General features: G+C 38.5%; 1 protein-coding gene across 1 annotated transcript; it reads left to right on the plus strand.

Annotated features, from left to right (window-relative positions):
- Positions 1-7,116: 7,116 nt before the first annotated feature.
- LOC122080849 (protein ELC-like) lies at positions 7,117-9,018 on the plus strand. The gene has a single exon (XM_042647719.1). It carries the CDS (start codon positions 7,360-7,362, stop codon positions 8,659-8,661), a length of 1,302 nt encoding a protein of 433 aa, XP_042503653.1. The 5' UTR covers positions 7,117-7,359; the 3' UTR covers positions 8,662-9,018.
- The last annotated feature ends 5,966 nt before the right edge of the window (positions 9,019-14,984 follow it).

Genomic DNA, 14,984 nt, shown 5'->3' on the forward strand with positions numbered 1-14,984 from the left:
AAAAAAAAAAAAAAAAAAAAAACACAATGGGATCTGGGTTTAGGTCTATGGACTACTATGGAGGAAGATTAAGAATACATATAATCTCCATCTAATCTTAAGTTAGTAATCTTCTCATTAAGACCCTTTAAATATATTTTTTTTCCTAAACTATCCGCCTAACAATCTCAAGAAAAGTTGTAGAACATCAGTCAAGCAGCAGCCTAAGATCACTATCGATCCAGAAGGATAATATGTTTAGTTTCAATGGTTTTGTAAATTCTTATTGGAGTACTTATAAGAGTACAGTTAAGACACGCAAAGGTGATAATCAAAACTGTTTGACAGTGTTATAGCTGATTAAGAAAGACTATTGAGTCAAGTCTTGGAATCCATGGATACTAACCCTTTTCATATGAGAATGGAATAGAGGATTCTATTAAGAGAATCTCCATTAATTCAGACTTAAAACTCCTTCTCAGGAACAATACTACTAATCTCTATCAATATCCAACTTGTTCATATAGAGGGAGAGAGAAAGTTGACTTAAGAGAGTCTAGATAAAACTCTGGAGTCATATCCAAGAGACCTGTTTTTTCTTCTCATTAGTTCCATTTTCAGTCACTGTTGACGATGATGATGATGATGATGATATATATAACTAGGACAGGTCCTCTGCATTTGGAAGATGACCCCGTAAAGTGTACTTCAAGGACGACACCACAAGATCGTGTATCATACAATGGAAAGCTCCAAGTCTTCTTCTTCAAGAGAAAGTCTTAAAATTTTTTAAACAGCAGCGCCAATCACTCAGGAATTTTACAACATTAATATATGTGGTAAGCACTAAGGAGTGACGCCACCAGTTGAGGACTTGAGAAAGAGAATTTTAGTTTTGAGTCAACTCTGTAGCAGTGTTCGATTATGTTCTGCAACAGAAGTTCATCAGTTTGGTTATTCTGATCTCAACTTTTTCTATGTTCTGCAACAGAAGTTCATCAGATTGTTGTTACTAGGGGGTGTAAGTTTGGCCCATTAAACCTGAATGCACTGACATAGTGACATGATAAGTTAGGGTTGAATTTTTTAAGCCCTGGGTAGGATTGAACTGAGCCTAGGCAAACAGTGACTATCCTTAAATAACTTAAATAAGGATCGCCAAAGTCGATCAAGGGGTGAAACATGGTTGGATTGGGCTGGGTTTCTTAAAACCCAAGCCCAACCCTGCATCCCTTTAATTGGGCCTGAGTCTGGCCCAACCCTGCCAGGGCCTAGAAAAATTCAACCCTAACCCGATCACAGGGCGGGGCGGGTCGGGTTGGGTCGAGTTCTTACATCTATCCCCCACTCCCCAGTTTTTTTTTTTAAGATACATCTATCGCCAAGAGTCTTGGCCCAAGGCATCATTCCAATGGATTTTTTAAAATCAAAAGTGGGTGATGAGTTTATATTTTATAATAGGTTATGTATTGGGTTTTTTAAAGTAAAAATGTGAGCGGTGTGTGCATAGAACATTATAATATATTATATTATAACTTATGTTACAATGTGTATATATTATAATAATATGTATAATTGACGATGTAAAAGGAGTATATATATATATATATATATATATACCACACATATGATATAATCAGGGACTCAGGGTTAAAAGTCAGGGTCATGTTGGGCCGGGCCTAGAACTCAATCCGATTGGACCCGACCCTGACCCAGGGTTGCAGTTTTTCAACCCTAACCCACTCTTAGGGTCAAAAAACTTGGCCCAAGCCCTGTTCAGGCTCAGGGTGGGTTAAAGTTTGCGTTTGACAAAAATAAATAATTGAATTATTGCTGAATTTCAAACCAGAAAACGTTATGGCAGATCAAATAAATATACTTTTCAAATCAAAGGAATTTGATTACAAAGTAAACTAAAATTTAATAACTAAAATTTGAAATGTTTTAGAGTTAGTTACACAATCATGTGAGGTAATTATTACAAAAATAACCAATTTAGTATTGATTTCTGTTTTTTCTTCCCTTATTTCCCATACAATCAAACAGAGCCTAAAGACCATAGTTAGATTGAAAAATCATCCTCACTTGGTATATATCATATCAGATGGAGAAGGAAGAGCACTGTAAACCCTGACTTCCCCCCCCCCTACCCTTTTTTTTTCTTGACTCTGGCCCTCACCCGTACTTACTGCTCCATCTATTGAAGAAATATTTCACTGAGTGCACCTCATGAAACACCACCCAATGTAAAACTATGCTCTACAATTTTCTAAACATATGCAATTGTATCAAATCAGTCCAAAATATGAAACTAGTCTACTACTTATATTAAGGTTATTCCATTTCTAACATAAATCATTGGACCGAGTTTTTCTTAAATCATGGTGAAGTGAAATTCTTTGACCGTGGAACTTCAAATGCGCGTGGATAAGAGGGTATTTTAGGGTACATATTGAAAACCTATAAGAGTTTAAAAACTCTAGATGATTTGATGAACCTTCCAACACGGTGGGGAAACTGGTAGTTTCTTGTAGACCAAAATGGTTAAACCCCTAACCACCCACGCCCCCCCCCCCCCCCCCCCCAAAAGACAATGGGAATGGTAGTTTGGGTCTGTGGACTAATGTGACGAAAGATGAACAATTTTAAATGAACCCTTATAGGTTTCCTTAATTTTTAGTTAGTTATCCTCTAATTATTAATATTTTTTTTTTTTTCTTTAAGAACATCAGTCAAGCAAGTCAAGTAGCAGCCTAAGATCACCATCGATCCAGACGGATATGTTTAGTTTCAATGGTTAAGTTAGTTCTTATTGGGAGTTAATAAGAGTACAGTTAAGACACGCAAAGGTGACAATCAAAACTGTTTGATGGTGTCATTATCTGACAAGAATGACTATGACATGAAGCTGGTAATTCTTCATAGTCTCATGAGAATGATGGAATGAAGAGAATTCTCTTATTAGAGATAGAATAATCTCCATTAATTCACACTTGAAACTCATTCTGAGGAACAGTAGTACTAATCGGTATCTATATCCAACTTGTTCATCTATAGAGAGAGAGAGAGAGAGAGAGAGAGAGAGAGAGAGAGAGAGAGACTTCTGGAGCGGTGATATCCAAGAACCACACAAACTTGTTTTTGTCTTCTCGATAAGTTCCATTTTTTCAGAGAAACTATTGACGACGAGTGACTGCGACAGGTCGGTCCTCTGCATTTGTCAGATGAGGCCGTAAGGTGTACTTCAAGGATTCCACCACCGCTCGTGTGTCGTATTATTTCATTCTCAATATATCAAGGCTGTGGAAAGCTCAAGTCTGATATGCAATGTTGATGGATTCATAGTTATTAAATTTGGATTCGGGAATTATTCGGATGAAAAATTATTCGGATTAATTCGATTCATTAATTCAATGATTCGATAAAAATATCAGTAAAAAAAACGGAGATAATAAAATTCGAGTTCGAATTCGGATTCAAGAATTATTCGTTTACAAAAAAAAAAAAAAAAAAGACAAAAAATTCGGATGTTATTTTTAATATTTGTAATACTTGTTTCATATTATCTATCAATTATCATACATACATAACATACAAATGATATAAAAATTAAAATTTTAAATTTTAAAGATAAAAATATTATATTTAGTTATTTTTATTTTTTTTTAAACTCATTTTCTATTACTCAAATAATTGAATTAGAGAAAGAGAGACTGAGAAGTGAGACTGAGCACAAATTCAGCTAAACCCACATCACCCACCATGCATGCTGACCTTAAAGACTAGAAAGAGAATAACAACTCTAAGACTTAGTCAAACCAAAATGGGGTGAGAGTTTTTTTTTTTTTGTAGAAATGTGAGAGAATATCTCAAGAAAGATAAGCTTTGTTGGTTTTTATTAAAAAAATAAGAAAAGTAACATTAGGATAATAAATGCATTACAATCACACTATTTTCTAAAGGCTTATTGACTTATTAAAGGTAAAGTTTTTTTTTTTTACATGGGATAAAATTCGGTTTGACCGAATTATTTGTGAATTTTAACAAATTCTATAAAATTCAAGAATTTTTTATTTGATTTGAATTCGGACAGAATTATTCGAAAAATTCGGTAAAATTCTATTCGGCCAAATTTTTTTAGAATAATTCGGAGAATTTAATAACTAGGGATGGATCATCTTCTATAATATATTAATTTGTGTTCAAACTAACTAGTCTTTTCTGATTTTTTTTTTTTTTTTTTTATTTATTTTTTATCTCTAGTGGGGAAGGTAATAGGGCCACTGTTAGCAAAAACGCGTGGAAAATTCCGTTTTAAGCACATTCTCATTTTTTACCTTTTAAAACCTGTTTTTCGTATGCATTCCCGTTATAAACACGTTCATCTTTTTTTTTTTTTTTAGAGTTTTTTAAGAGTTAACTTGTTAAACATAATGTCTACTTAATTGACCATATATTTCTCTCCCGAACTTTGACCGACCTGATTCTTTCGCCGACTTTAAGCTAACTTAATGGCCTATATTTCTAATAATATCACATTTAACTCAATATTAATGTATGGACCCTGAAATTGAGATACAAACTGGTGTAGTTACTGAAAAATGTTTATATATTGATGACTCCTAACTTAAACTGAACATACATTACTCAAAGAGTGTGTTGACTGTGTTGACAACAATGAACAACATCATAGTCAAGCGACATTGCTCAATAAAACTTGAACATGTGTGGTGTATGAATTTAGAATTGGTGTTGGATGATATTCAATCATATGTCATAAAACCTATAATGAGACATGAGATATATATGCATTATTGTTGGATATTGTAGTTGTTTTGAACATTAGATGCATGTATTCATGTAATAATTCATTAATTTATATGAGTATACTACCATTTTTTTGGTCCCGTTTGTTTGAAATCTAAACGTTTAAAACCCTTACTGTCCATTTTCTATTTTTTTCCGTTCTCTGTTTTTTTTACCGTATCATTCGAAATTTTTTACTGTTTAAAACATGTACTGTCCATTTATGTTTTTTTGTTGTTCCCCTTTTTTGCTAGCTATGGATAGGGCCAATTTGATTATTGCAACTAGGGATGCAAGTTCGGCCCAGCTGGCTCAAGCGGGCTTGGACTGGGCCTTTTAGCCCAAGGTTGGTCTTGTGTTAAAATTTTAGGTCGGGCTAGAGTTGGGCTGAGCCTTGGACTGATCCTGGCCTGGTAAGCCCAAGCCCATCTAAAGCCTTACATGGCATGGGCTTGGCTAGGTCTGAAATTTGTAGGCCTCGGGTTGAGCTTGGCTCCACTTGGCCATATATAATAATAATAATAATAATAAGGGGAAAAGAATGCTGACTAGACATAGAATGCCTTGCCTCTGCCCTGCTCTCCCACTGGCCTATGTGTTAACACAACAGCCACACTACCAGTTAACGTTCTCTTACCCTAATAATAATAATAAAAGATAGCACTTGGTAAGGAAAATTTAAGAATTAGACTGAAAGAGAGACGGACTTGGGTGGTAGATGAGATCGGAAGCCGTAAGATTAGGGTATAATTATGTAACATGGGATGGCTTGGAACAAGCAGTCGGGAAATTGGATCAAAGCTCAATTTGGTCTGGTGGCCAGATTAAGGCCCATACACCTGGCCTTACTTGGGCCCAATAATGCAATTGACATTCATATTTAATAGTGGATTCCCCAACCGACGAAAATGTGGTAGTTTAGTGGCCCATGGAGGCCCAAACTTAACTTAGGCCGAAAGAGAATCCAGATTTTCAAACATTTAGCATTCTTGAAATAGATTCTCGATCTAGAATACATTGCGAATCAAGAAAATAGAGAATAATCAAGTTTCAAAATAGAAGGCATACCAAACATACCCTCAATTATCTAAACCAGGGCCAACGAAACCGATCCTGAACTTGTGCTGGTAATTTTATAACAATCATGGACCAGCGAAAGGCCCAAGAGGCCTAATGCTTTATATACTTTCTGAGCTAGAACCAGTCGAAGCTTGCGGCGAAGCTAATGGGCCGGGCCTCCTTTTAGTCTTTCATATCATCAACTACGTAAGTAACACAACAACGACGCGTTCTTGACCCTAAAGCATGCAACCCGGTCATGCTGCCATATTTTTGTCATTATTATTATTATTTTTTTGTTAGAAGAAAGCTTATTTATTATAGCGTGTTCAACGCAAGGTATCTAATTAAGGACATCTTTGGTATCATTTTTCTTTTTATTTTTATTCACAAAAATGGTTTTGGCTGCATTTAGTATTATTTATTGAGCTTGTTTCTATTTAAAAAAATTTGGTAAAACACAAAAACCAAAAATAGATAAAGAAGCATTTATGTGTTTTGGTAAAAAATGATTTTTAGTTATTTTTACGTTGGATTTTAATGAACGTGTGCTTAAAGGCTCAATATGGAGGGGTAAAGTAGTCATTTGTTTTGTAATTAGAAATCCAAACCCCTTACTCCCTTGTCTTCAGTCTAAAGTGGAGAAAGAGAGTTACAAGAAATATGGGTAAAGATAATCTTTTCACCAATTTATTTAAAAAACTATTTTGCACATAGAGATCCCAAACTATTTCTCACAAAAAATCATTTTTGTCAAGTAGTTACCAAACAATTTTTATGTTTTGATAAAAAATGGTTTTTATTAATGATTTTTGTTAAATAGAACAAAAGAAAAAAAAAATGATACCAAAGAAGGCCAAGTGACATACATCAGATAACCAAGCAGTGGAGAATGGTCAATCTGTCTCACATGCACCAGACAAGGCCATACTAGCCAGGGAGTCAGCCGCGCTATTAATCTCTCTGGAGATATAGTGGAATGAACAATTCCTAAAGTAAGTGGCTATTTTTGTCATTATAAAGCTCTTTTTATCAAGATTATAGATATCGGTATCAGATGCCATATCGATCTTCCATGAAAATGATACGTTAGTATCAGTTTGGTATCAAGCCGTGTCGGTCCAAGATCAGATGAATTCAGAAAAAAGATCATGTATCGGCCGATACTAACGGGATACCGATACCTTAATTCAAGTTTATAAATAAGATAAAAGGGCAAAAAGAGGTTCCCAATTCCCATCATATATTGTCGGCCATGTGTTGCTTTTAGAACACCGGAAGGATGTAACTTTGGTCCTCCTCCTTTGAGTAAGGTCGTTTAGAGTCAAAAGCACAACCCCGGACAGCAAACAGAGGCACACGCAAATCCTTCGCTCGAAGCAACTTGACCTCTTCTAAGTCTCCGACGGACGCCTCCATCGATTGGCCACACACGCTTCCTGCGATTTCCTCTTCTAAATTCCAATGGAAGCTCTCTTCGCGTGCGTTCGTTAGTTATTTTCATGCAATCTTGAGATGGTCTCTCCACCCCGAATCCATCCTGGCGGAGGAGCAGCAACGCAGAACGCCCAATACATCCAACAGTTCCTGAGCAACGTTCTTTCCCAACGCGGGCCTTCGGCGCTGCCCTACGCGGAGGATGTGAAATGGTTGATCCGTCAACATCTTCTCGCCCTTATCGAGAATTACCCTGGCCTGCAACCCAAGACCGCCACCTTTACCCACAACGATGGCAGGACCGTCAACCTTCTACAGGCCGAGGGTACCATTCCCATGGTCTACGGAGGAGTCGTGTATAACATCCCCGTCGTCATCTGGCTTATGGAGTCCTACCCTCGTCACCCTTGCTGCGTTTATGTGACCCCAACTCGCGACATGATCATCAAACGCCCCCACCCTCACGTAAACCCGTCTGGTTTGGTCTCTCATCCTTATCTTCAGAACTGGATCTACCCTAGCTCCAATCTTGTCGATTTGGTTCGTAATCTCAGTCATCTCTTCGGCCGCGATCCTCCTCTCTATTCCCGCCCTCAACGGCCCAACCCTAACCCTAGCCCCACTCCCCCTCCTCCTCGTTCTCATTCTCCTAGCCTCAATGAGAATTCGAATTCTTCTTCATCGTCGTCCGTTGCTCGCCCTGGTATCCCACCAAGGGTTTACTCTTCTTCGTCGTCTCCCTATGGCGGTCAGTTCCCACCGTCGCCCCAGCGGCATCGGCCGCCTCAACAGCCGACGACGGAAGATCCTGCCGAGGTGTATCGGAGGAATTCGATCAACAAGCTTATGGAGAAGTTACATGATGATTCCGAGGCGTTGAGGAAGTCCAGAGAGGCCGAGATGGAAGGCCTTTTCAATTTGCAGCAGGTTTTGCGGCAAAGAGACGAGCACCTCTCCAAGGAGTTGAGGAAGTTTCAGGGGGAGACAGAGGGTCTGGAGCAGGAATTGCAGATGATTCTTATGGATACGGATCTTCTGGAATCGTGGTTGAGGGAGAACGAGGGAAGGGTGAGTAAGGCGAAAACTGTGGAGGTTGAAGAGATTTTGGAGCCTTGTGATGCCCTTTCCAAGCAGATGCTTGAGTGTACTGCGTCCGATTTGGCTATAGAGGATGTGGTTTATTCGCTGGACAAAGCGGTTCAGGAAGGATCGATACCTTTCGATCAGTATTTGAGGAACATTAGGTCACTCTCGCGGGAGCAGTTCTTCCACCGTGCCATGGCTTCAAAGGTCAGGTCTGCGCAGATGCAGGCTCAGGTTTCTGGTTTGGCAGCTCGAGCTGGGCAGCCTCAGGTTGGTCGGGCATCACAATATATGTGAGAGTTTGTGGTATAAATGTCTTGATGAATTGCTTCAAGAGCTGCCTCAGAGTGGGCCTTTAAACAACTGGATGGATTCCCTCCAACGCACTACCTGATGGTTTGAGGAGTGAGAATATTCCAACGTTTAGTCAGGCATTTGTAAGTCCATTTGATACAGCTACTATGCGAATTTGTTAATGACCCTCGAAGGCCTCCTCCTTGAATACTTAGTTATACGTTTTCCTTCTTGAGGTCAACATTTAGATTTCTCTTCATTAGTTTGCATTTGGAAGAAAAGAGAGTTTTTGTCTGAAATCTTATAGTTGCGAAATAATTGAAATGTACAACACATTCTTTATGTGCAGTTGTTTCTTCATGATTGGTATTATCGTATATGATTCAAAGTCACAACAAAGTTCTTACTTTCATAGTTGTTATTTAAGTTTATAATTCTGTCCATTAGCTTTATGGACATATGGCTGCTGCCTCAACAGATTATCTTGCTCTCTGGTACTCGCTTTCAGTTTTCCCTTCCCCTACTCCTCTTTTTTCATGAGGGAATGGGTGCAATTAAAGAGAAAATTCAGTTCATAGACTTGCAAGCTAATATGGAATTGCTTCTGCCTGCCCAAAGTTTAGATGTACTGATCTTGTTCAGGTCACAAGAAGTGTGCGTTTGTCCCAACTGTAAGGAAGAAAATGATTTTGTATGTGAAATTGTTTTGTCATGATTGGCATATAATCAAAGTTGCAGAGTTCTTACAGGTTGTATTTTGCTGCATTGTAACTCCTATTTATGTATTTTGTAGCTATGGAGGTTGCTTATACCATATTATTAGTAACTGAGGAGACTGGCTTTGAATTAGTTAGTTGTGTATTGTTTGAGATGAAATGTTCCAATTTCAAGGCTCATTTAGAGCTAATTGAACCAAACTTTTGATATTGTGAATTTTCACATTTTGTGAATAGAAGAACCTAGTATAAATGAATCTAAAAGTTCTCTAACCTTGGTTGGTTGTTTAGAACTGAAATATGCTTCTTGTAGTAGTTATAACCATAGTTGTCATGGCGTCGCCTAGGTGTCACCAAGGCGGCGATTTGGCATCCTGGCGGGAAAAGAAATTCATGGCAGTGCTACGATTTACGTGACTCACAAATGGCGGTCGCCATTGGCTGATAGGCGTCGCCATGGCACCGCCATAGATGCCAGGTCAAGCCTGATTCACTAGGCGGTCGATTTTTTTGTAAAATGCAGGGTGCTTTTGATAGGGCTATGTTGATTTTTGATGATTTGATGTTGCTTAATATTGGTTTTATATGTTATATGGTATATATTATAGGCTTGTAGCATGCTAACTAACTTTAGAGAATAGGGGAAATAAAAAAGTAGCATACTAAATAACTTTAGAAAATAGGAAAAATAAAAAATGACACATTGGCGATTTGACCGCCATGGCAACGTCATAATGGGCGATTCATCGCCAAATCGATTAGCCACCCCTCTACCGCCTTGGATTGATTTGACGCTGTGACAACTATATTTATAACTATGCGGAAATTCTGTTTGAAATCCACAAAATTAACCTAGGATTATCACTGGTGGCTATTTAAATGATGTCGAGTCGCCAGGTGTGCCTAGGACACAAACATCTACTTCAGCTGAGGCAACTATTGCCATCACATGATCTTTGATCATCTCAGATAATCTTCTCTCTCTGATGAGGCTTTAATTCAATTTAGCTTAAAGCCTTATGATTAATCTTGGAAATTCTTACCCTGCTTTACTTGTAATTATGTCATGGTACAAAATTAAAGCAGGGATTCTATATTAAATTAGGATATATTTCTCATTAAATTTTATGAAATACTATGGCGGTTCTTTGCTTCCTTGTTAGTGTACACTTGTAAATATTATGCAAGTGATCAAATTTAGTTGTTGGGACCGAAGGTGAGGTTCTGTCCTATAAGGTTCTCAGTCACTGGTTTTGTGTTGAGCGACCTAATCCATCAGTTTTTCAAATACGCTCTGGGATACATGAGCCGAACCCATTTAGCTGTGAGATTCTCCAGAGATATGGAATGAGATGACGACTTGTATTAAGAAGGTAGCCAAGGAGGTTGTAGGGATATCAAAAGGGGAATGTCGAACTCCTAGAGAGATTCGGTGGTGGAACAACGTGGTCCAGGCCGCCATTAAGACTAAGAAAGACTGTTTCAAAACATTGCATATGACTAACAAGGCAAAGGATACAACAAGATATCACACAGCCAGAAACGAGGCTTGGAAGATTGTGTGGAACGCAAGGGCAAAGAACTATGAGGATCTTTATAAAAATCTTAATACTAAGGAAGGGGAGAAAGAGATATATAAGATAGCGAAGATAAGATAAAGGATGAGCAAGGGTCTAGACCATGTCAGATGCATTAAAAACAGGGATGGTGGAGTACTTGTACAAAATGTAGTCATTATGAAGAGATGGGGTGATTATTTTTACAACCTACTTAATGGAGATACCTTAACTAATAGGATGGACCCCGTAGTGGACGAGATTAGACATCATATCAACACATCAAATGCACTACTAATGCAGGTTAGCAATATTGAGGTTCAGGGCTGTACGAAAGATGAATGTAGGTAGAACTACAGGACTAGATGAGATCTCAATTGAAGTGTGGAAGAATCTAGAAGGACATGGAGTGTCTTAGCTAACTAAGTTATTCAACAAGATTTTGAGTACAAAGACAATGTCGGATGATTGGAGGAGAAGCATTGTAGTATTGATCTACAAGAACAAAGGAGATATCCAGAACTGCAACAACCATAGAGGCATAAAACTAATGAGTCATACCATGAAGCTATTGGAAAAGGTTATTGAAGCCCGCCTAAGAGAGGAAACTAAGGGGGTGTTTGGTTCGGTAAATCTTTGGGATGACATTCTTTAGAATGATAATTCTTAATTTTTGGAGCTGTTTGGTTCCACTAGATTGACCCTCATAAGTGAACACCTTACTTCCCATGAATGACCATATTACAAAGGATGTGTTCCAAATCTGAGTTTACCTCAACACTTAAACTCAGATTTGAGCAACCTTTTTACCACCAAATATAAAAGGAGAAAGCGCAAAGAAGTTCTCTACGAAAGCCAATATCTCAACCCACGAGAAACATGTACTAGCCTCAAGGTAGGGGTGTCAATTCCTAAACCGAACTGGTAAAACCGGTCGGACCAAACCGATAACAACACTGACCGAATCGAACCGAAGCCTTATTGGTTCGGTTTGGTTTGGAGTATTGCAACCCCAAAACCAAACCGAACCGAAAATTGGATGAACCCGAAACCCAACCGAAACCGGCTCAAAACCCGGACCGAAACTGAAACCAAACCGGTAAGAAACCGAAACTCCAAAATTCATTAAAAAAAATCAAAATTTGCATAGTTTTGTATACATTTGTATGGAAAGTCGAATCCAAACTGGACCAAAAACCAAAACCAACCTGGTTACAAATCGATTTGAGAAACCGAAGACAAACCGAAACCAAACCACACCAAAACCAAACCGAAACCGGAATTTCCTTATTGGTTCAGTTTCGGTTTCAGCTTTCCCACACCGAAACCGACTCAACCCGGATTGAAACCGAGCCGGACCGACCGATTGACACCCCTACCTCAAGGCAACCAAACGATTTTTCAGAAAGAAACATAATTCAGAAGAATGTCTATCAAAAGATTGACATTCATATCCGATATATACACCATTTGATTTACCGAACCAAACACCCCCTAAGGTAACGGAGAAACAATTCGGGTTTATGCCAGGGAGATCCACAACTGAAGCTATTTACCTCATCTGGAGGCTTATGGAAGTATTTAAAGCTCACAAAGAGGACATACATATGGTCTTTATTGACCTAGAGAAAGCCTATAATAGAGTACCTAGAGAGCTCATTTGGCATGTCCTAGAGAAGAGAAGAGGTGTGAATAACTATGTGGATATTATTAAAGACATATAAGAGGGATTGGTGACGAGTGTCAAAACGACCGAAGGACATAATAATGAATTCCCAGTTTCGTTTGGGTTACATCAAGGATCAACTGTAAGTCCCTATTGTTTACACTCATTATGGATGATTTAATTAAGCACATCCAAGACCCAGTCCCATGTTGTAGCTATTCGTTGACGATATTGTTCTGATAGATGAAATAGTGGAAGAGATTAATACTAAACTGGAGCTATGGAGATTATGTTTAGAATCAAGTGGTTTTATGGTAAGTAACAAAGACAGAATATATGATGTGCCCCTTCAGCCAAACTAGTGGAGGGGATGGAGTGGTGAAACTTGGAGATCTCAGAACAACCTCAGAGTGACTGTTTATAACTGGGATCCACCATTAGCAAAGAGGGGAATATAGATGATGATGTTGCCCACAAAATTAAAGTGGGATGGATGAGATGGAGAGGTGCGTCGGGAGTGTTATGTGACAAATGCATGCCTATCAAACTCAAGGGAAAATTTTATCGGATAGTTATACGACCAACTATGACCTATGGAGCGGAGTGTTGGGCAGTCAAGAAGAGTAATTTGAATAAACTGAGTGTAATGTTGATGAGAATGCTGAGGATGCTGTGTGTCAAGACCAAAAGAGATAGAATAAGGAATGATCGCATTAGAAGCGATGTGGGAGTCGCCCCTATCCAAGACAAGCTCCGTGAGAACCGGTTGAGGTGGTATGGTCATGTCCAATGGAGACCTATGGATGCCCCAGTGAAGAGAGTGACCTGATTCAATTGGATAGAGCCAGAAGAGGTAGGGGCAGGGCCAAAATGACTATTGATGAAGTGGTAAGAAAATTTATGCATATGGTAGAGCTAGATTGTAGTATGATCACAAATAGAGTTCTGTGGAAGACAAGGACCCGAGTTGCCAACCCTTTATAGGGGAGGTTCCTGTGATGCTTTGATTCTACATTTACCTATTTTGTACCTCATTTCACTTTACTTATGTTGTCTCTTTCTAATCATATTCCTATTTCAGATCCATGTGACCGACCCATTAAGTTGGGATAAGGTTATAATTGTTATTGTTGTTGTGTTCTCCGGACTTGCTAGGATGTGCTTCTTTCCTCTTACTTTTATTTCTTCGTTCCTTCATTCCCACCATTTTTGTGTGGACCTCAGTTTTTCTATTTTGTTTTGCACAAATCCATGTAGCATACCCCATTTAGTTGGGATAAGGCTGAGTTTTTTTTTTTGTAAGATTAAGCTTTCTCTGAAAAAAATCCCCCCTTTCATTTATTTCTTATGTTTTCACATTTTTAAAAATTTTGTGCCGGCTTACTGTCTATTGTTAAACATACATTGCAGTGTTTGTCTTCTAAATTTCTCAAAAACAATGATATATATTAAATATGTACAAAGGGGGATTGAAAGGAATGGGACAAAGGAGGGTGGGACTAGATGAGGAAGGGGAATCTCGAAACCAAGACCTCCAGGAACAAGTGTCCTACTGCACTTGGCTTTAACCAGCTGCGCTAGCAGCTATCCTTAGAAAAAACAAGAAATTTTTAGCTTCGCCAGATTTATTGCATATGAGAATTGACACTGCATTAACCACTTGGGGGGGGGGGGAGTGATACTGCATGCCTTCACCCAAAAAAAAATATAATTTGATTTGACATTGCATGCTCTGATCTTCCTGGCACCTACTGTGGTAGCTGTTATTGTGATCTCAAGGTTACCATGGAGCTGTTTTGTGTGTGTGTTTAACTGCCAGGAGATTTAGATTTCTATATTTCAATTTTTTTTCTTTGTTTGTATCTACTTCTGCTGTACCCTGTGTGTGTGTGTATGCTACACATCTTATGGAATTTATGCATTATGAGGTTGAGTTTTTCGTTACTTTCTAGGGAAGACTGAGTTGAGTTTGTGTCAGGGAATTTAGTGCCTTTGTTGTGCGGCTTGTGCCCTTGCTTCAGTGTAGGAAATTCTGCTGGCTGTGTAAAAGAGCTGAGTAATAGAGGTTTAAGGGAACTGTAAGCCATCCATGGATTTAGTTCAACATCCCTATGGTAAATTAGTAAGAGACAGAAACAAGGAGTGAGATGGGGATTATATCTCTTCAAGCTTTCATAAGTTTCTTATGATGGGAAATTACCAGGTTCAGTAGTCCTGGGTACATTAAAAAAAGGTTTCAGTTATTATTAGAGGGGTTGGGAGAAGACGAAAGTGGCTGCAGTGGAGTTTCTGATTGCAGAACAGTAAATTAAATTAGAGAGCTGATAATAAGAGTTGATAAAACCCTGATAATCACTCCTAGGAGTGGGGCCTTTTTTTTTTTTTTGG

Source organism: Macadamia integrifolia, chromosome 6, assembly GCF_013358625.1.
Source record: "Macadamia integrifolia cultivar HAES 741 chromosome 6, SCU_Mint_v3, whole genome shotgun sequence".
In the NCBI taxonomy this organism is placed as follows: Eukaryota; Viridiplantae; Streptophyta; class Magnoliopsida; order Proteales; family Proteaceae; genus Macadamia; species Macadamia integrifolia.

What these genes read in the sequence shown, in the direction of transcription:
- LOC122080849 (XM_042647719.1), top strand. Translation starts at nt 7,360, where the DNA reads ATGGTCTCTCCACCCCGAATCCATCCTGGCGGAGGAGCAGCAACGCAG.